The 21,440-nt window shown below is 43.9% G+C and overlaps 1 protein-coding gene across 5 annotated transcripts in view; it reads left to right on the top strand.

Annotated features, from left to right (window-relative positions):
- Window positions 1-21,440, top strand: part of nwk (FCH and double SH3 domains nervous wreck) — a 132,233-nt gene that overhangs the window by 34,713 nt on the left and 76,080 nt on the right. For all 5 annotated transcript variants that reach the window (XR_013313863.1, XR_013313864.1, XM_077662999.1 and 2 more), the window contains exons 4-11: window positions 1,902-1,987; window positions 4,854-4,998; window positions 8,216-8,352; window positions 11,100-11,163; window positions 12,852-12,980; window positions 15,198-15,320; window positions 17,277-17,372; window positions 19,277-19,429. Coding sequence is in view for 3 of the 5 variants with exons in the window: in XM_077662999.1 (XP_077519125.1) it covers window positions 1,902-1,987; window positions 4,854-4,998; window positions 8,216-8,352; window positions 11,100-11,163; window positions 12,852-12,980; window positions 15,198-15,320; window positions 17,277-17,372; window positions 19,277-19,429 (933 nt within the window). In the remaining 2 variants the exon portion in view is untranslated. The remainder of the gene's footprint in view (window positions 1-1,901; window positions 1,988-4,853; window positions 4,999-8,215; window positions 8,353-11,099; window positions 11,164-12,851; window positions 12,981-15,197; window positions 15,321-17,276; window positions 17,373-19,276; window positions 19,430-21,440) is intronic.

Genomic DNA, 21,440 nt, shown 5'->3' with positions numbered 1-21,440 from the left:
CTTTCTACAAAACTACGCATCTCTTTCCAACAATAGCTTCAATAACAAACATCAATGGCTTATCAAACATAAAAAAGAACGCAAATCGCTTTTTGCTCTCCGAGACGAAAGTTTGACGAAAGTTGCGCACAAAATTTGATTTGGGGACTATAGAGGACAACTAGCTTGTCTGACTCGCAGATGTATTAACTTTGACGGTCATGTGCTCCAGCAGTGGTGCATAACCGCATTGGCAGAAACATCCTCGGACTAGACCTAGTCTTGCCGCGAAGCAACCTTTAAAGCAGGCCAAGAGAAAGGTCATGTAATTGAGAAAAAGTTGAGTCAAACTTTTCATTAAAGTTCGACGCAGCTTACCCGCTTACCATACTTTGTTTCGGAAACCCAAGCACTTCCAAGTTGCCGATTAACCCCGATGCAGCGTTGATTAATGACTGATCCTCGTGGACGCAACAAAATATATCAATCTCAACGACCGGTGTTTAGTATGAACCATTCTAGCCGCATGTTTATGTTCACACGCGAGATGCTTTGAGCAGCCTTCGTGTGAACAAAGCGCATGGTGTGCCCTTCTTGTAGCATCAACCAGCCTTTTACATTGCCTGTGGAGCTTTATAAGAAAGAAATAAGTCATTGCACTGTTCCTTCTGAAGTCCGCTTGCACTTATTCAATTTTCCAATTCCCTATGGGACTATCACCTAACATCCTAACACAACAAACCAAAATATGATAGGAAGTGAATGCACACTGGCACCTAACGTAGTAGCGCTGACTTTAAAACGCATTGGTAACTGGTGAGTGATAAGTACTGTTCTGGAACAGATATCAGGTGCACAAACATGACGCCCAACGGTGTACTTAGTGCCTCGAGCACGTCTGATCCTCCGTGGTGTCCGGAATTTCGGCCTGCGGGTTCTTCACGTACAGCCTGGTCGTGTGTCATCTCAGAAATATGCACGCATATAAGAATCTTGTTTTTCCATTCTTTGTTGGCACACTCTTTACAACGTCACTTTGACGTCACCAAATTATGCGCGTATGCTGATGTGCATAGACGCTTCCTCTTGAAGCATCGTATCGCCAGAGCCATTCGCAACCCTACTGCAAATTTAGCCACGCGCAGGCAGTGCTGTATCCAGGACTTAGTCGAGCAGCGAATGATGATGAGGGAAGTTGAAGGGAGGAAAGCCTCCGACCTGTGTGTCCGGCTCGGGACTGGAAAATTATGGTGCGACAAGGGTGTTTTTCATGCATGGACCCCTACATTTCTAGGGGTGGATGGGTACATTCATCCTGGACTGGCACATCCCCCACTACGTCCTTGTAGCGGGAACACCTGCATATGAATTCACTCTGTAAATGTCTCATATGTCAGTTGCTCCTTGCTTCGGCGGTTACAGGCTCTTTAATGGGAGTTGCAATTTCAAACTGTGCGTGCAAAGGTAGAAAAAAAAGGAAGGAAAAACGGACGTAATTGTTTTTTGCTGCAATATGGTCGAACCATAGTCAGATGCAACTCAAGAACGCAGCGGCTTCTCCTTGTCAAAAGACTTCCTTCCAGCCAATGGCGTCAACCGATTCTCATAACCCTGCTAGTGAGACAAAGCAGGGAGTGGCGGATGAAAGGGGATAATGCCTTCCCTCTGTGGCCGGGGATAGACTCGTCTCTCCATTGTGGCGCCGCTCCTTGCATTGTCAACACTAGCAGGCTCATGACAATCGGCCGACGCCATTGGCTGGAAGGAGGTCCTTTGACGGCGAAAAGCCGCTGCGTTCTTGAGTTGTATCCCACTATAGCCGTTTGTTACCTCTGTTGCTTTCATTCTCGGCGATGTGAAACCACGTTCTTCGCGCATTCTTTGCGTACTGGTACTAGTGCAATTTTTCTTTCGTGGCGCAGGCTCTGCTCAAGCTGGCGACCACGTACCTGCAGAAGAAGCCTCCCCCAGGCATCGAGATCAAGAACGAGGATAGCCAAGAGAACAAGTGGGTGCTGGTCGATGCAGACTTTCCGTCTGATTTGCTGCATTAGCAGGAAAAAAAAAACAAATTCAGAAAATAAAAACGTACACAAAAGCTCGGCTGTGCATTCTGCACGCGTTAAATTGTTCGGCGTCGGTGTAGCTGGCGCCTCTTCGCAGTGGAGGTGCAATCAGTGGAGTAGGCCGTAAGACTGCGATGTGCTTCTGACGCTGGTAATCATTACTGCGCACCGAAGCGTTCTCAGAGCCTGTTAACACTACTGCCTTGCACTTCTTGTTCAGATAGATTGCGAAGAGAGAAGCGACATGATTTACGATTCGTTAGTTCATCTTGAATTTTTGTTTTCACTAGACTCCCGGTCTCATCTGTATTCTTTAATTCATGTATTCTTTCTCAGCTTAGCAACAGCTACGGTAAATCTTGTAACACTCGGCGTTACATTCGAACATTAAATATGTTGTTATTTTAATAAAGTCAATGTTCCACATTCCCGTAATCAAATCAGATCAAATCAATGTTTATTCATCTTCGTTTAGCACATAAGTTTTCCTGCCCAACCTAAGCACAGAGTGCTTGTTGGCTGTTCAGGCAGTAATGTATTCCTCAATTCTATTTTGACTCCGTAGTCATCCCTACTGAGCGATTAAAGTTAAAGGAACACTGAGGAGAACTCTATCCAATTATTGTTGTCACTGAAAAATTAGTTCTCTTGCTCATTATGGTTGTGTTAAAAAAAGAGCAAATTATGGCTGAGAAAATTTATATTTAATATTTTCACGGCATTCGGGTCAAACTCGCGATGTCCGCACCGATAACTGGTGTCCGTCGCGTTGGAGTGAATTGAACTGCAACATATCCTCTGATATCCACGAGGAAAATTTGGTGTCAACGCAGGTAGTTCGCCAGCGAAATCGGCCGACGGTGGTATTTCACGTTTTTTGATCTTTTCTGGCTTATAAAAGCTCCGTTTTTGATCAGAGTGACCTCTTTCGTAGTCTACCGACACAGGCCAACAACAATCTGTCCTCAGCGTCCCTTTAAGGCATGTACACACATACATATCACTTGGCTCAAAGTTCAGTTCAATGCACGGAAATTAACTAAAAAAATGGGAAACTTGAAATTGATTTCCCTCCAGCTCCATGCATGTCAGAAACACAGGCGACTGGCTTTTGGCGTAACTGTATATTTGTGTGGTCTGTGTAACGAAAGAGCCTGCAAGTGAGCTTTTTTTTAACTGCTGACTTGTCTCCCCATTCTCGGTATAAATACTGTCTAGTCGGCAAATAGTTATATCATAGGGATATACAGATGGAAGCCCAGTTCATCTTACGTAAGGATTCGCTTCGTCCGACGAGGTAAATACGGGAATTCTGTTACCTCGACCGTACGCGACATTTGCCATTCGTGATGTCACCGCCTTCCACATTTCTTACCTTCTCGTGTGATGAGCGTTGCATTATAAACAAACCGATAAACTTATCTTGAGAGGACAATGTGACAAATATTAACAACCGATACATGAAAGTTTTTGATCTGTATACTACGGGACCCAAGCATAACATCTGCTTACGTTGCGTGGTTCGGTGTCTGTCCTCGACGGTTTCATTAGATCGCACGAGAGAACAGATTGGGATAGGAAGCAGCGGCAATATAATAATACTGCTGCCATCACTAGCACAACATATCGGGCTCATATTGAGTGCTTGGCTTTTTCTTTAATGTAAACCACAGACCACGTGGCGGATACATGCGCCAGCATTTCTCTTCCCTCCGGGCGCAGAAAACAGGCTTAAACGAGGCCTATCTTCTCTCCAAATTACTCCTCTTGAGCTGCGGCTTGAGCTTATTTGCTGCAGCATGGAACGCGAGGGAACGCTCAGGTCGATAACTTTAATTTCCGCGCGTTGGCAGAATTTCAATAACCAGACGCGAGCCAACGCTCAGCAGACAGTATTGATTAGCAGACAAGTAAAAATCCAGACATATGGGGAGTGAGTAGCAATTGTGTTTGGTTCTCAGATGCAAGCGCGGTTGTGTTTTGCTATATTAAAAACTCGAAAGGATTATGACAGGCCAGACAGACTGATCGTTGGGGTGAGTTTTAGCAGCACAGCTGCAAAATAACTTATACATATGATTTCTGTTCCAAACGGCGTCTTGGTTAATTCTTAGCTCTGTTTAATTAACTACTGGCGGATCGCGCTGGAATTAAGGTGTCAAGATCTTTAACACTGGAGTGGTGCCCGCCGCGATGGATTAGCGATATTGGCATCCTCCCTAACCAAATGAAAGCATTCTGGATACGTGGAGGCTCCGGCAGCATCCCGATAATTATTATTAATGTTATTTTGGTTCGGAAACCCGGATAAAGGCACAAGAAAATCCAAAAGAGCATAGAAGTGAAAGGCACAAACACCCGCACAAGAAAAACTAAATGAGTACTTCACATTTCTTAACCACCCAATGAAAGAGAAGTCTCGCTGCTAACAGCGAGAAGCCCATGTAACATTGTCATGACTACAGATGATGCATAGAGATCGCAAGGGGGAGGAGTGGGCCAGCAATGCCTCTACCGTTCCTAGCCCATTTTGTGTTAAGCTGCATTGCTGTCTTCCTACTCTCCCTCAGACGCATTTTGTGGGAATGAGAATAGTTTAGTGGTGACTTGAATTACTTACGAGACGATTTACATACTTACGTACTAAACTTCCAAATACTAAACAACATCTGCTGTTCAACATGCAAAGAGCAAATGTGTACTAAATGATGAATCATAGCTGTAAGCCATATAAACGCGACACAATGAAACTGGTTTCTTGCTGTCAGGCTATCCGCGTGCCTTTCGAACCGTGCTCGAACCGTGCAGGACTGTGTTCGGCGTGTGGCGGATGCTCCTGGACGAGACGGAAAAGATCGCGAAGGCTCGGCTGGCCGCAGCCGAGGTCTTCTCGCAGCAGATATCGGAGAACGCCAAGAACGTCCGAGCCAACAAACTGCACGTGGCCAAGAAGGTAGATTGTCCTCACCCTTTTCATTCTCTCTGCCTACATTCTTTTATGAACGGTTACTTCTTTCCTAACGTTGCTTTCTTCTTTGTCCTTTATTTTTGCGATAAGCTTTGTGGGGAGCCTTTTTGTAGCTGTGGAGACCGCTATCTGAGCGAACAAAGACGGAAGTGCTTACTATTTTCTTTGTTTTTTTTTTGCATTCGAGAAAGTCTTTTATCTGGCGGCTGTTCATTCAGCTTCTGATTTATCACCCACCGTACTTACTTGGAACGGGCTTGTTTAATTGTTTCATTGATTATTTTTGCAGCCCCCAGCTCTACATTCATGCCATGTCATCAGAGGACAAAGCGTGAAAATTCTTACAAAAGAGAAATTCAGGGCACGCAGTTAACAGGAGCCACGCCGTTGACTCTGAAGTGGCACTCATTAATTAGCCTGATTTCAGCCAGTACAGCTTACCCTTGAGCCCCATCAGCACTGCAGGACCTAAGAAGTTTTTCCTCACAAAAATGTGTCGGCAGGAGTTGTTTCTCGGACAATAGCCTTTGTTTTTCTAACATTTCCGAGACATTCATTGATATCGCACTGGAAGCTGACCGCTGTTTCTGTGAGCTGGCATCTTTGTCTAGGAATCTCGGAGGTAAGTCAGGTCGTCTGGCTGCTGTGATTTTGTTCTGAGTAAAGAAAAGCTGTTCCAATATCACCGCAGTGCAAGTAGGCTAAGCTATAACAAAACATGAATGCTGTACTTTTTTTATGTTTGCGACACGCTCTGTTCGCAGGCAGTATAATGCCAGAACTACAATAACTGTGCAGACGTGTGCTGTCGGACGTGTGTGTCGCTATCATGGGACACGGCGACAAATACATTGTGTCTGTTTTTAGTTTAAATCGTTTTTCGTTTTCGCACCCTTTCATTACCATCGTCATTACTATTGATGCTATAAAAGAGTTTATTCTTCTGGACTTTCCTTCACAGAACTTATTACCTGGCTCTCCGTAAATAATCAAATCGTGTGAATTCTCTCCTCGCAGCTGGGAGCAACGCAGGCATACAACCACACTTTGTGCCTTGTACATTCGCTCGTGTCCGTAATTAATCTCCGGTATCGCGCGTATATTCAAGACGTTCTCCGGTGATCCCAGCTGCTGGACGTTGAATATGCATGAGCACTCGGAAGAGAGTCTTCTTGTTCTCGCGTTGGGCTGTTTGTGCTCCCCCTTCGAGTCCTCGCTGCCCCCCCCCCCCCCCTCTCTCTCCCGTTTTTCCCGAACGTGCTAAGAAACAAGCGGAGAGCAGTGAGTGGCGAGGACGATGCATAATTCCCTAGTTTCGCGTTCGCTAGAAAGCCTGGCGATTCTTGTGCTCACTCTCCTGTCAAATTAGCCTCAAAGATTTACGCTGGTTTGACCGTGATGCAAGAATAAGAACTCAAGGGCATCGCAGCCGGAGGTACATCACATTATGTTACTGTTTTTTGCATCGGTAAGCGTTTGAAAACAGCCACGTTCAGAAAGACCTTCCGGCATATCAAACTCGGCATGAAGTGCTAAATATTTCGATTAATTAATTAATTTAGCGTGTCCGCACTTTAATGAAGCATGGAACTTGCTTCATTAAGAATGGAATGAAGCGGAAGACTTATCAAATATGAATAAGTAAAACTAACACGCGAAGTTAGTTTGTCTTCTTATGTTGAGCTTGACCTCGCAGCGTGAATGGCTGTGCCTGCTAACTTCGGATAAAAGAAATGTTCGGATAAAAGGTCTACTCGCAGTCTCGGCCCCGCATGTGTTAGTCTTTCTGAGCATAAATCGTCGAACTATGCCATATGGCATCCGAGCCAAGGCTTAGCGCGTATGAGCTCCAGTTTGACTCGCTGTCACGCATTAACGGCCGTGTGCTCCGATCCGCATTACGCGCGTTGCATCTGCGCTCTTTTGGATCACGTTGTTTCTACTGCCTGATTCTCGTTCGCTTTATTATCCATCGCCTTGCTTTGCTTACAGATTAGTGTTACAGTGCAACAGGTGTTGGAGAGGTACACGAAGCCCTGCACAGCAGTCGATGCGACCACGCTATTTTTATTTCGCCCACAGTGCCCTGCTCTTTGATTCTCGCGCCTTCCCATACGCTGTCGCGCTCTTATCGGCGCCGATGAGTTGTCTTGTTACAGAGGTATACGTTAGGGGTCCTCTCTAGCCAGGACTGGCGCACTGTCGTTACCACACTGCCGTCGTCATTGCCGGTTACATACGACGTCGCTGTATCAGTGACATTAACAGCTGCGTGTACTGCCGGGCAGTCATCGCAGAGATCGCAACAAAGTTAGCGGCATCAGATGCACGGTGGCTGAAGGCGTGATAAGGAGTGCTGGTGGGAGCTGCAACTTACGTGACGCTCACTTGTCGCGATTGATTGTCCGAGGCGCCTTGCAGCAGTATTCTCGAACGAGGAATACAGCTCACTTGACGAACTGTTGCTTCCGTGCATATCGCGCGGCGGAATTAGCGCTTCATAATCGTTCTGACCCTGCGGAGTTTAACGCAATTTGTGGGCTGCCAGTCGGCGTGGGAACAGTGGTGCAGCTGCCGTGCCTGTGTTTATTTATCTTCTTAATGCCGGGAAAGACCATTGTTAACTTCGATGTTTTGTTTCGCAATCATGATCCGCACTGAAAAGTGGTGAGGAGACTTCTGACTAAATTTAGCAGCCTCAGATATGAAATGTCCGCAGAGTCTCTCAAATGCCGTTTCAAAGTTTATACTGACGACACCCATTAAAAAGCCACAATTAGCACAAAAGAGACAAGGTAGGGAAATGAAGGTCTCGTTATGACATGCTGCATATTAAGGATGCAAACAGACATCGAAACCAAGAAAGGCACAGGACAACGTTTTAATTGGTGTTAATAATGAATATTAATGTAGAATCGGCAATGTAATCACTTTCTGCCTGAAATATCATCGACAAAAAAGTAGAATAAAAAACAATCACATGCCGCGAGCGCGGTCCGAACCCATGACCTCCGTAGATGGCGTACAGTGGTCTACCAACTGAAGCAATACACGTCACCCCAGTTAAATTTATCGTCCTCTTTTTAAATTCATTTCCGTCCTGAAGGCAAAGAGCACAAGCACATTCTTCTTTTTTTTTTCTTTTTTCTGCTCTAAGCGTGATACTGAGTGGTGGCTTGCACGCCGGTTGGTTTCTGCGCAGTGCTTCGACAGCCTGCGCCGCATCCAGGAGGAAGTGCAGCAGTGCGTCCAGGACGTGGACAAGACCAAGAAGCTGTACTTCGAGGAGGAGCACATGGCGCACGAGGCACGGGACAAGGCGCACGACGCCGAGGAGAAGTGAGCACCTGTCACGCTTAGCGAATGGGGTCTCCACTCTTCGCAAATCAAGAGCCCCACCAGATACGGGATATGATTGCGAGGATTTCTTTACTGAACCAGTTGCCCTTCAAAGGAGATAGGGCAATCGTTCTTTTCTTCCCTCTTCGAATTTGCCTATACGCAGAGGATGCACCTCTTCGCATAGAACACCGTGCTACGAAACAACTCGCTGACTGAAGTGTTAGCACAATGGAGAGTTTTAGCATAACGAAGAAGTATTTATGCAGACGGGCGTACTGGAATACCACCTGTCTACACCGCGTGGGCATAGGCGCCCGTGGTAATCGGTATACGTCTACAAAAGTATGCCTCCGCTATCTGAAACTCTCTAATGTCACCCAAGCTAAGTTGAGCAAGTATATTCGTTTATCGGACGGAGGCCGGACGGAAGGCTGCCGCCACAAAGGAAAGACGTCAGGGCAAATCGGGCCCCGAGATGAGGCTCGTGGCCTGCGCTCAGCTTTCTTTCTTTCTTTCTTTCTTTCTTTCTTTCTTTCTTTCTTTCTTTCTTTCTTTCTTTCTTTCTTTCTTTCTTTCTTTCTTTCTTTCTTTCTTTCTTTCTTTCTTTCTTTCTTTCTTTCCTTCTTTCTTTCTTTCTTTCTTTCTTCCTTTCTTTCTTTCTTTCTTTCTTGCCTTCTTTCACTCTCTTTCTTTCTTTCTTTCCTGCTTTCTTTCGCTCGTTCTTTCTTTCTTTCTTTATTTATTTCTTTCTTTCGTTCTTTCCTTCTTTCTTTATTTCTTTCCTTCCTTCTTCACTTCCGCTTGTACTTCTATTCTTATTTCCTCTGTTATTCTTTCTCTGCGTTTCTTATTATATTTCTTCTAGATGCGCTAGTACACTTCATCCGATTTTCTCTGATCACGGAAATCGGCCAGAGAGAGCACTTTATTTTTAAAGGCACAACAGAAATAGTCCTGACTAAAGATAAGGCACGACTCACAAGAAAGGAACAAAACCAAAACAAGCAAGAGAAGAGAAAACTACAAAGATGTGCATATATGCTGAAGTATTTCAGGGCCATTTTAACACATTTCGAGTGCGCAATAATAAATTAGCTTATCATATAACTTTATAAATCTAATTTTAGCCCCGGAAATGACGTTCATTCCTTACTTTAGCCGCCGCCATGGCGCTGTGGCTATGGTGTATACATTTGGTGAGCACAACCTCTCAGGATAATTCTCTGACGCGGAGGCCGCATTTCGATTGGACGGAACGCAAAGAGCGCCTGTGTGTCGTGCGATATGACAAACATTGAAAAATCCCAGCAATTACGAACAGGTTCTTTTTTTTTCTTTTTTTACCTGCTCACCATTCCTACTAATTTTTCAGCATGCAGGAAAACTGGGAAGTTTTGCGACTGAGCACATTGATCAGAACAGCCTTATAGAAAAGAGTGATAACAAAAAGCGAGCTTGTATACGATAACTTGGTCATGAAGGTACGAAGTGTTCATGAACAGGTGTCAGAAAAATTAGAATAGTACTGCATTGCCACCACGGTTTCATTGTCAGCCTGATGTGGTTAGACGTAATTCCTTGCTTAATTTCTAAAGAGGAAGTAGATGTCAAATGATGAAATAATAACCATTATAGAGAGATATACCGGGTGTCCCAACTAACTTGATCCAAGGATAAAACAAAATTATTAGAGATAGGCGAGTGGAACAAGTTGCATATTAGTGACAGCCATCTTGCGCACCACAGACAATTTTTGTTTTGTAATTAATGAATAGTCTATTTAAGTTTAATTATATAAATAATAAATATTGACTTTAAACAAGCTGCCACCAATATGCAACTGGTTTCACTGCCCTGTCTCTAATAATTTATTTTTTAGCCCTTGGCTCTAGTTAGCTGGGACACCCGGTATAAGCTTAACGAAAATAAGGCAAAGAAGTCGGCCGGAAAGAGGGATATCTGGCTTGCTACTCTGCACAGGGGAAGAGGAAGATGAGAAGAAAGAGGATTGTGATGGGTGGCGATGGTTTGACGAGAGAGATGCGAATATGTGTGCACGCGCATTTGATAACATCACAACCAGGAGTCGAGGTCCGTGTCACTCAAAAATGTGAAGACACCCGAATTGCCTGGGCTGCTTTCCAACTCTGCTGCCAAGCGCCTAGCAGTACCATCGCCACCACCACCATTGACATCCACCACAGCTCAGCCATGCGATTAAAAAGGAAACAGATAAGGATTTCTCAAAACTTCGTAGCTGAATAAAGACTTATCCTGGCTAGAGGATCTCCGGCTTTATGGAGCCGTCGTTTACGAAATATGTTAACCAGGAGGTTAGCAGCTGCCAGAGAGAGTCAGAATCAATGGAAATATCGAAACGGGAACGACGTGTTTTCTAGGGCCGTAGTAGTGCTGCTTTCCCTGGACTGGATGTTAATGGAAATTATCCCCCTGTTTTCAACTGCAAAATAGTGTTACTTTTTTTTATTGCAGTTCTTTTGGGGTCCTGTGGCTTCCACCAACCGAATCAATAATGTGGTACAGCTACTCTGAATAGAGTGATTTCGTAATTCCTGAATAGAACCTTTTTTCCAGCATAATGAACCCAGACAGCCCAGACAGCGCCGGGGATCGATTGCGTCGTGCTTTTGGTCGATGTCCGAATCTCCATGTTCGTACAGTTTCGCGTGCGTTTCAATTTTTATTACCGTGACAGCGAAATACCTCTCTTTTCTTTCTTCCAGGTTAAAAAAGAAGAAAGGCCGCATATTTCAGTCGATCACGTCTTTACAAAAGAACAGTCAAAAAGTAAGTAATCGACTGCGCGGGTCCTATGTTTTTATTTTTGTATTTCACTTTTCTTTACGACGGGGCATATTCGGTATCTCTGCAAAATAGTGAAAGAGGAAGACTTAGCTGCGTTCTCAATTTGAGATGACCCATGTGCACTAATATAGTCTGCAGACTTTTTTTTTATAATATACACTTAGGCCGCGGCAAACTTTTTTGTTATTCTTTTCTCAAGGTTCTGCTCCGCCCACTTCGCACAGATATTTCATAATAGAAGTTTTACTTTGCTTTTTTCTCTCGAATATGAAAGTTTAGTAGGTGATTGGAGTGAAGTCCGCTATTGTACAATTTTTATCCTGTCCTTTTCAAAATTCAATATGTGTTCGTTAATCGACAATGATTGACTTCTCAGTGGCGATGTTTGCAATATGCTCGATTCATTGCAAGAAGTATATCGCTGGCACTTGAAAAACATAGAAATTACGAAGCGTCGAGTGACTTGGACGAAGTGAGCAGGCTGTCACTACTTGAGTGGTGTGCGATGGGCGGAATAATAAGTTTGGAAACACGCACATCAGCAACTGTCATTATCACTCGGGAACTCTCCGCGGCAAAGTCTGTCAGGCTGCAATGGGTAGGGAACACAACCCGAATGAGTTAGTTTTACACCTGAAATGTATGGCCCTCTTATTACAATTTCGGAATATGAAATTATATCTGTGCTTAGTCAGTGTGCGTCCCCAGATTGCACTGCTCTTCAAACCCAACGTGCGAATTAAGCAGCGCAAAGGTTTGGGCAAGTTGGTGCGATATGCTCTGGGAGGAATGGCGCGGTAAGGAAAGACGTGGACGAAAGACACAAAACACACACGCGAGCGTGCGTGTTTTCTTTCATTCGACTACGTCTTACCCTGCCGCGTCATTCCTCACAGAGCGCCAATTAATATTCCTGCGTTCATTTCAAATTTTGTCTGAACAGTTCTGAAGATGATAGCTCGAAAACCACGCATTAGAAAACTTTCATAGGCTGTGTCGGAGCAGCCAAATTAACAAAAATTCATTATCTACTGAGGTCACCCCACATAGAAGTAATGAAAGTAAACGCGTTTTGTCCGCTACTGACAGGCGATTATTTAACTAGCCCATCTATGAGACCTGGGGTCCATGCATAATTGTTTTAAATATTCAAAAAATGCATAACTTACACAATGAGCAATAACAAAACAAAAAGCAGAACAAAGCGTTGTATAGATCGGCGATTTGGTTTCGGAAATGAAACAAGCACTAAACAAAACCCTCGCTAGTAAAATAAATCAATAGTTTGCTGCCCAGTAATTTGCTGGCGTGTGCTGCTCGTTTCATACTAGAATTATTTTTTTTTCTGTCCGGAAGCGGCCATTGCTGTGAGTTTGTTGTGAGGTTGTTGAAGGAATGCAAGGAAACGAAGATAGTAAAATGACTGTTACCACAAAATGGGTTTCGGGAGTTCGTTTCACAACTTTTCTATGTCCACCAGTAATTCAGGCAAAAAACACGATCTTTTGGCTCACCTGATGCAAATATTTATACCTTGCTCTGTACAAGGTGCACGCTTTGTTCTCATCATGCTCTATTCTGTTTTCAATTTCTTGACAGCGATCTTGACTGCGTTAATTCTTGCTGCGTTCTCACGTCGTTTTTCCGGTGGTCCTCTTTGCCGCGCGCAGTTCTCGTCTCGGAGGGAAGCGTGCGATATCCAGTCGACGAAAGCCCGAAACGACTACATCCTCGCCCTGGTGGCAGCCAACGCGCACCAGAACCGGTTCTACGAGACGGACCTGCCAGACATCCTGCAGGTGCCTACCCTCTTTCCCTCACCCTCTCTGCGCATGCTCACAAGTCTGAGAACCTTGCGATGCCTGCCTGTCTAATATACACAGTCGTACTTAACTGTTAATTTACACTGCCTCAAAGCAGCTAAGTTTCCTGTATCTTTACACACTACCGCTACATCTACGAGAGGTCAAATACAAAGCTCGTGCCGCTCACAAGACGTGCTGAGAAATTCGTTGGTGTTAGCAAGCTGTCTGCTTTGTTAACGGCGCGTGGGAATTGTACTCAAGTACAAACATGCGAAGGGGCACAACGTCATGTCGAGAGGCCAGCAAAATAGTGGGCAGGAGTGCCATATCGCATAGTGCCGCTAAAGAAAGCTCACCAGGAGGCGCATTTTACGAGATCCTTCTCTGAATTCATCAGTTTGCCCTTATACCATTGGTTATTGAGGCTTGTGACGTGATGGCTGGCACTTTAAGCCGTGGTAAAACAGCGCAGCGACGACAGACACAGAGAAGACAGAAGAAGACGAACAAGCGCTGACTAACAACAAAAGTTTATTGGAAAAAACACAGGTATTAATACACTCCTAAAACAACCAGGGAACACGCCCCTCTTAACATCCTTCTAATCGTGCGAATCTAGATACTTAATCTCACATTCGTGAAGAAGCACTGACGGTGTGCTGACGCATGCATCACCATTCGCGTGGATGCGATACGCCTCACACAGTTCCCTTGTCAATTTATCCCTGTGCCTGCAAACAACTTTTGTCTCATGGAAAAGAGGGTTGCACATTTTTTTGTCGGGGGAACCTGGGATCTTATTCAGGGGGCAATCTCTAAAATGTAATGCAAGGTTGGACGATGGGGGGCCATTTAACGAGGTATGATGCTGACGAAGACGGGTGTTCACACATTTTCCCGTTTGGCCAATGTATTTCTTGCCACAGGAAAACTCAATGTCATACACTACGCTTTCAGCACATGACGTAAACTTCTTTTGGTGGTTTATTTTGCAGGCTCTACTCCCGGTTGGTTTCTGTTTTTTAGCCTTTGCTTTCCTATCTATTATGGCACAAATTTTTCCAAGCTTTTTGCGCTGTTTTTACCACGGCTTAAAGATGCACCAACTAGCTCAGTTGTCGGTTCTTCTGCAGTTCATTGCTGGCACTTAAATGCACAGTGTCAGTCACTAGCTCTATTACGGCAGGCGAGGCTGACTAATGACCAGGAAACAGAGGAACGATTCATGAAAAGGAGTTTCATTTCGTTTTAAGAAAGAGGAAGAGGTCTTCGGCTCACGACAGGCATGGTGTGCAGAAAAACACCCGCAGAATATTAAATACTGGGCTGCGGTAGCACCAATCAGGGTGTCTTGCAAAAATGCCGAATAATTGACATTATAGCATTGCGAAGAGAATGTACATTATCCTGGATACTTTATATGGAATAATTGGTCACCTTGTAGAAGTCTTAGAAAAGTGCAGAGGTTATGACGGTTTTTCAGGTTCTAAGGTTTCAATAAGAAAAAAAAAACAGTTGGAAGGTTCCAGCTGTAAAAAATCTGCTATCTGCAGGAACGCATGGGAAGAGAGAAGGGCGAACTTTGAAACTGTATTTTTTCCACAGAAAATCGGGTTTGCAATACAATGTGGCATTAATGCAAGTGAAGAATCTCGATCAAGGGTTTTGAGACGCTGCATTGTACGCACGTCAATGCCACTTTGTTTCCAATATATCGACAGAGCTTTACCCTTATAGTAGTCCTTTTGGCACTATTTATACCAAACAATTCTTTTTTTTTATCATCTAACAACTTTGGTTGATATACTCAAGTAGGAAATATGAAATTCTTAGAATGTTTTTCGGTGTAATTATGGTCGTAGGATATAATGGTTCCAGTTCTTTTGTACAGCCTGTTAAAGCTTTTATTATTATTTCTGTGTACTACAGCTGACTCCTGACACCTAATAATCAAATAGCACTTCAACATTCTGTTTCATCTTAACGACACGTTGTTTTTCAGAAAAAACGGTTTGGAGGAATTTTGCTCGTCTGTTTTTAGTAATTGTACAAGCACCTACGTGATATTCCTTGCGATTTTTGCTCCTGATAGTCACTGCAGCCATCACCTGACTTTTTGGATGCCTGATTTACTTTGTGATGCCCCTCAATAACATAGGAATTCATCTACCTCTTTCAACCTCTCTTCCGACCTCACCCAATGGCTTCCAGTCTCTAGACTGTGACGTCTCGGAGAAAGTGAAAGAATACATCCAGCTCATGAGCCGCACCGAGCTGCTCACAGTGGCTGCTTGCAACTCGTCGTTTTCCAGAATCCTCGAAGATGCTGGTCATGTGAGTTTTCCCGCACACACTTAAAAAATAACGTCTTAAAATAAAAATAAAGTCTTCCTAAAATTACGGCTTTGGGAACAACCTTAAATGGCAACTGAAGATATCTTGGAATTCGTCAGGCTTACAGCTTCGAATGTGTCGTAATTTGCAGGCAAAATATGCGAAGTCTTTTTGAGTTAGCATTCTAAATGGCGACATAATCACTGATTAGAGCTGCGACGGTGTTCACACTTATCCGCAGTGCACAGCACCAGGTGGGGAACGCATGATGGCGTCACCTGCAGTACCGGCACATTTACAGCACTGTCAGCACAGAAACGCTTTTTTTTGAGGGGAAAGAAAAACAGCGGCATTAAAAGCAGCGCTTCCGGACCGTTGTTTTTTGGCACACGACGACGCTCAGCTAGCTGTGGGCGAAGGCAGAGGAAATTTAAAATCTCACCTGTGACGTCACCACCGAGCTTCTTCGCACACCTTTGGTGCGTTGAGAAGAAGCCTGAAATTTAATTGTCGATTGCATCACCATTTAAAGTGCTAGCGCAGAAAAACTGGGCTTGCTTTACCCACAATCTATATAGATTTGAACCCATAATTATCGTGAAATTCGCAAGACGTTATGCATCTGCCCTATAAGTGATTTATATACAGCATGGACATGCTTGTACGATAATTTGTGTGTACGTTTTGTGCTTTTGATTAGTTTGTGCCGTAATTCAAACAATGCCTGTGAATTGTACGAAGAGACTTAGTACAAAGAGATTTAGTATTGCTTCCCTTCATTACGAATCGATTTTTTTATTACCCACTACGTGTGTACTGATCTGACTTGATCAGATTCTGGTTTTGCACTCTCTTAAGTGCCGCGTTTGTTGTTTGACCAGTGCTGTTGATAGAGACGGAAAAAGAAAGAAATAGAATAGGAGTAGCAAAAGCGTTCTAATGCACAGCGTTTCCTTTCTCCATGTAGAGAAAAAAAACAGCAAATGTATCCACTGTTATAGCCCGGAGATAATTGTGTCTTCTGATAATGTTATTGCACGCTATTACATTCACAAAAGGAAGTAGACAATTTTTGCTCTCCTTTCAAGCAAAGATTAATAGCACTAGAACATTGTGTGTACACTAACATTATTGCTTAAGTGCGGCTTCACGTGATTCTGCCCTACTGGACCATCAAAACGAAGGCTTGCCTAGTCTGCACTCTGCAATTTAGTTTCTTTTTTTTATATAAACAGTTTGCTTAAAATTGTTTTCTAAATTTCCCCTTATTTTTTTTTTCCAAACTCCTCAAGTGATACGAACTTGAAAAGATTTGATATTGCTTGGGGTCAACTTTTTTTTAATACAGCAAAAATAAATATTTTTTATTTTTGTATTTCCTTAATAAAAAAGATTTGTCATGCTTAAAAGCCGGTTCAGTGCGCACGCGAGTGGCGGAATTTTCGGTACGCCCGGGCCGGGAAACAGGGAATGATCATGAGCAAGAAATGCGAATAATTTTGATAATCTGCGGCAGCGTTTTGTAGAAATTATTGCTGGTTATTCTTCTCCGCCTTGACCAATAACAGCTGCCGCCTTCGACGTCATGGCTGATATCGTGCGATAAGGAATGTCATTTGCCGGCTGTGGTATTAAAGGCGAACCGTACGGCCAAACACAAATATAAAAAATTATGGATTGGCAAAAAAAATGGTTCCAAAATGCTGCCCCTGAGCCCTGATTCTCACACTCTTCAGCGTATGAAAAGTTTAATATTGGCAGGTACCCATTCACAGTTGCTCCAGTCAGCGAAAGAGAAGGCGGGCCTGGGCCTCCAGTCAATCTCGAATTAACATTACATACGATGAGTGTTGTGATTTCCCCCTTGAAAAAGCCTTAGGTTAGCGAAATGCTTGCCAAATGCTTCTTGTGGCTTCTCTATTCATTTTTTTTTTGCTTGTCCCAATGCCATTGCAGATTACGCGGCAGTACACGGTGGAATGCTTCCTGCAAGAGAACCAAGTGTTGGGAAAGTCCATCAAGTACGAATTTGACCCGTGCGACAACGACCAGGTGTGGAGGCTATCGCTTTTGGATTGCGTTGTGTCGCACATGGCAGGGCCGAAGTTATTTTCGATGAGGTCGATAAGACTGCGTGCCTGCAATAGCGCGCGCCCAATGGTCGATGGCGCTAGTATGCGGCTTGCCGCGTTCCCCGATGTTGCATTGCTTGCGAGTCACAGGAGTTCAGTGTTTCGATATATCATGACTCTCAACACTGGAGTGCTTTTATTTTTCCTTTTAATCTCTCTTTTATGATGGAATGAACTGATGCAATTAATTAAAGGAGCGTTTTAACTTACGTGCTTCCGTTTAGCGGTAAATTTAAGCTCTCCTCAAAAATAAAAATCCCGATGAGTATGTTCGACCGCGATGGTGAACCATCTTTATGCATCGGAATGTCAGGTTAGTCAAGGGAATACGAAATGGGGACGACGCCGTTACAAAAATTTATTTCTGGGGGACAGCTCCAAGACATTTAGTTCGCCCGTGTACTGTGCAACGCCGGAACACGTTAGAGAACCCTTCAAAAGTCCAGAAGTAGACAATGTGGTATCGCGTTTTTTGGGTGCCCAAAATAACCGGCCAAATAGGCTCATGAATTTCACAGCGTCTGTATGTTGACAGTGGACTACAAGTTTTGATCACAGTAACAAAAATCTTTTGATCTTTGTCATACATCGAATTCAAAATCCTAACAGTACGCATTAGAAAAGACGAATCACACTTACGTCAATCCTTACCAACCTATAAACTGAGACACAGTAGTCAACTGAGCTTGTCGTAGTTGTGTGCAGCCTTGCAAATATGCCGCAAGTGCTTAGCGGCCTGGATTTCACAGCAGCGGTATCCTAGGTGCCCTAGTTTCCCTAATGCGCCTAATTTTTCTTAAAAGCTGGGCTTTTCAAATAGAACTAGCTGTCTTAAAGGCAGGTGCTAGGCTTGCGAAGCCCTACTAGTGGCTGATCAGCGTGGTAAGGCTATGTCACGTCTATAATGTAAAGCGAAATTATTCTCTGTCAAAGCAGCGAGCTGGACTTGACTTTAGTCAGCCATTTTAAACTTCACAGCTGAGAAGGTGAATCTGAGGCTCATGTCCAACATTCTTGGACAACAATTTTGAATATTGAAAAAGTGTAAGGTACTGATATGGAAATATTGAAGATAATGGTTTATTACCCCGATATGTAGCAAAATCTTTCTTTCATAGTGTTTCCAGCGTTCGCATCGAGCAGTTAAGACTGCGATAGAAAACCAATGGGGAATGCTTTTGACGGTAACAAAAACGTTAACAGCAAAAAAAAAAAAGAAATGCGAACCTGCCGACGGGAGATCTGCGAATATATTGATTACTATATTTAAATCTTATATTAAAAATTGCCTTCATAAACTCCTTCCTATCCAAAAATATTTTTGTCCAGAAATGTTGCGCTGTCTGCTGTACACGCCGGGCGGTGGAGTGACAACAGAGAAGGACAGACAACTTTCGCGTAGTGGTGGCAGTGGGCGAAGGTGTTTTTTGTTGTGGCCGCCACAGTTTTCACTGCGAAGAGTAAGCATTTCACCGCATCAGCAGCGTAATATTCACAAGTTTTCAAGATCATAAATATTTAAGACAATAAAAAAAGGCTCGCAATAGGTCTCAACATTCGATATCTTTACTGCAAACGCCTGACAAAATAACTGCGAATGCAAGAGAGCGTAGAACAAGGTGCTGCACCGAATTACGGTCAGGTAATCATTTGTTCAAAAGAGTAGGCTGCAAAGTTTTCCCGAGACCGGCTTGAGCACGTCGCTGTCTGTCCTAGTCAGCCGAGAGGGTCCCCATGAGGCACTGGTGCACTAAGTTTCAAAGTGGGGTTAGAGTCTCCTTGAAAGCCGAGTTCAGAGTGCGACTGGCGGTGTGGCTGGCGCAGGTGCGCACCATCTGCATGGAACACCACGCCGACATATGCCTGAGCAAGGACGCCAAGAAGTGGGCCTCGGCCTACATGAAGGACTGCCGCACCCTGAGGGACGCCAACAAGGAGCTCAACAGGCTGCTCGGGCAGATCGCCAAGGGAGAGAAGGTGAGGCCTAACCTAGAGGTGTATGTACCGGGTTTACTACGAATTTACTCCATTTTTTAAAACTTTCCTGGGGTGGTGCTAGCATGGCGTGGATTCCTAGTTGATCTTGTGCACTTTTAGTCAAAACGCTGGAAACCGTGGCAACGGGACCACCTATATCAGTTCTGGTCGAATTCGACGCCTCTTGTACAGTGCTGCACATATTTTGCTAATCTTCAGTGATTTCTTGTTCATTTCTTTGCTATGGTGGTATGCACGTAAAAAAAGCAAGAGAAGGAAGAAGAGGAGAGTGCCTCTCTCTTATAACGCTTTCTGTGCACTGGTCCAGACGATTCTGGGGAACTCTTCCACAAGAACCACTTCTTCCCGCCAAAGCTCCGTGTATATGTACACCCTAAACACGAATACGCTTATATGGGAGTAAAAAGGGAGGAAGTTATTTTCTGGTGCACTCTATTTTATAAAAGGTGCGCTAGATATTGCATCTCTAGATAGCTGTCCTCCAGCGAAGGACAGACCTGAGAAGAGGACAGATCTGAGAGCAGAGAATGAATTCAATCCTTCCTCTTATTGTAGAACAACAGGGTCACTATTTACAGCAGATAGTGCAAGTTGCTAGCAGCTGATCTTTTAAAGCGACACTGAGAACAAATAGAAGTTGGCCCGTATCGATAAGGTGTATTGCGTTCAAATAAAAAACAGACCACCCCCACTGAAAATCGGAGGCTTTCGAAAGTTATATGGGAGCATCAACATCGTATTCCTACGTGGATCACAGAGGCCACGCTGCACCGCCATTCATTTTAAGCCGGTGACAACCCGTCCTTTTAGTTAAGGATGGCACAAGTTCGAATCGACTGGCGGGAAGATTTTTAAATCCAGTTCTATCGGCGATAACTGCGTCTTCTGCTGCGTACAAACGTGACCACAGCAAGAAAGAGGCAAATAACTAAACTTTACTGAGAAAAATATGTGGCTGGAGTTGTTCTCAGTGTCTTGTTAACGCGATTATAGCACTGGGAAAACAGTATTCGGTGTGAATATGCTATCAAGAAGAAAATAGGAATTCACTGAAAAAGTGTATACAAAACTTGCTGTAAAAATGATTTCATAGAAAAAAAAAAGACGCAGGAGAAAAAACTACTGAAAAAGAAACATCAGTGAGCATTACGATGGCTAAAATAATGAACTAAACAAATCATATCCTTCAAAATTTAAAGCAACTAAAGCACAGTAGATGGAGACAAGGCAGGAAGATGGGAAAGAACAAGGCAGGGTGGAGCGTCAGGGTGCTTAGGCTGACAACCCTGAGACTCCGTCTTTTTTTTTTGTTGACTTTGTTTTGTGTTTTAAAGCGCAGAATGCCAGAGAACATGTTGAAAGAAGTGACTCGTGCTTATCGGTGTAGGTTGACCACTGTCATTAGTGAAAAATCTGACGAGTCCATCTGTACCAAAATGTGATGCTCCAATGTTCTGTTTTCTTACTTCCGGTTGCATGTGCGTCCCAGTAACTCTTCGTGCTTCAGCTGCAGTCCACAAGCGCGTCTTGCAAGCATTGAAGGACGTAGCGATTCAAACGCTGCAGCACACAAAACCTGATCTCTTTGTTTTGTTTATTGACCGAGAGCTTTTACGTCCGCGAACTTTACGCAATAGTAACGCTCACCAAAGCCCTGGAATATTTTGAAAATAAATGAAAACACGGAAAGTAAAAGCCGACAAAAACGCCTCTAGTGTGGCATGTACTGAGGAAGCAACTTTCACTGTTGTTTTAAACAAAAACAGAGCCTACACCGAAATGGGGCGCGGAAAGCATAAGAACATGTATCAACACGGAGAACATGTGTCAAATTAAACAAAATGCTATCCACTTGAAGCGTTTCTGTGCAACTGGATTGCTTAAGTGTCCGTAACACGCAGATATACTTCACGGAACACAATTCCAATTAAGAATTAGTCGATTCTCACTTCTCCTAGAGTGCTGTCGACGAGTTGTCGAGCCAAGATAA

The sequence above is a fragment of the Amblyomma americanum genome, chromosome 4 (genome assembly GCF_052857255.1).
Source record: "Amblyomma americanum isolate KBUSLIRL-KWMA chromosome 4, ASM5285725v1, whole genome shotgun sequence".
Lineage (NCBI taxonomy): Eukaryota > Metazoa > Arthropoda > Arachnida > Ixodida > Ixodidae > Amblyomma > Amblyomma americanum.
Note: the sequence above shows the minus strand (reverse complement) of the source record. Positions and strands in the feature narration are given on the sequence as shown.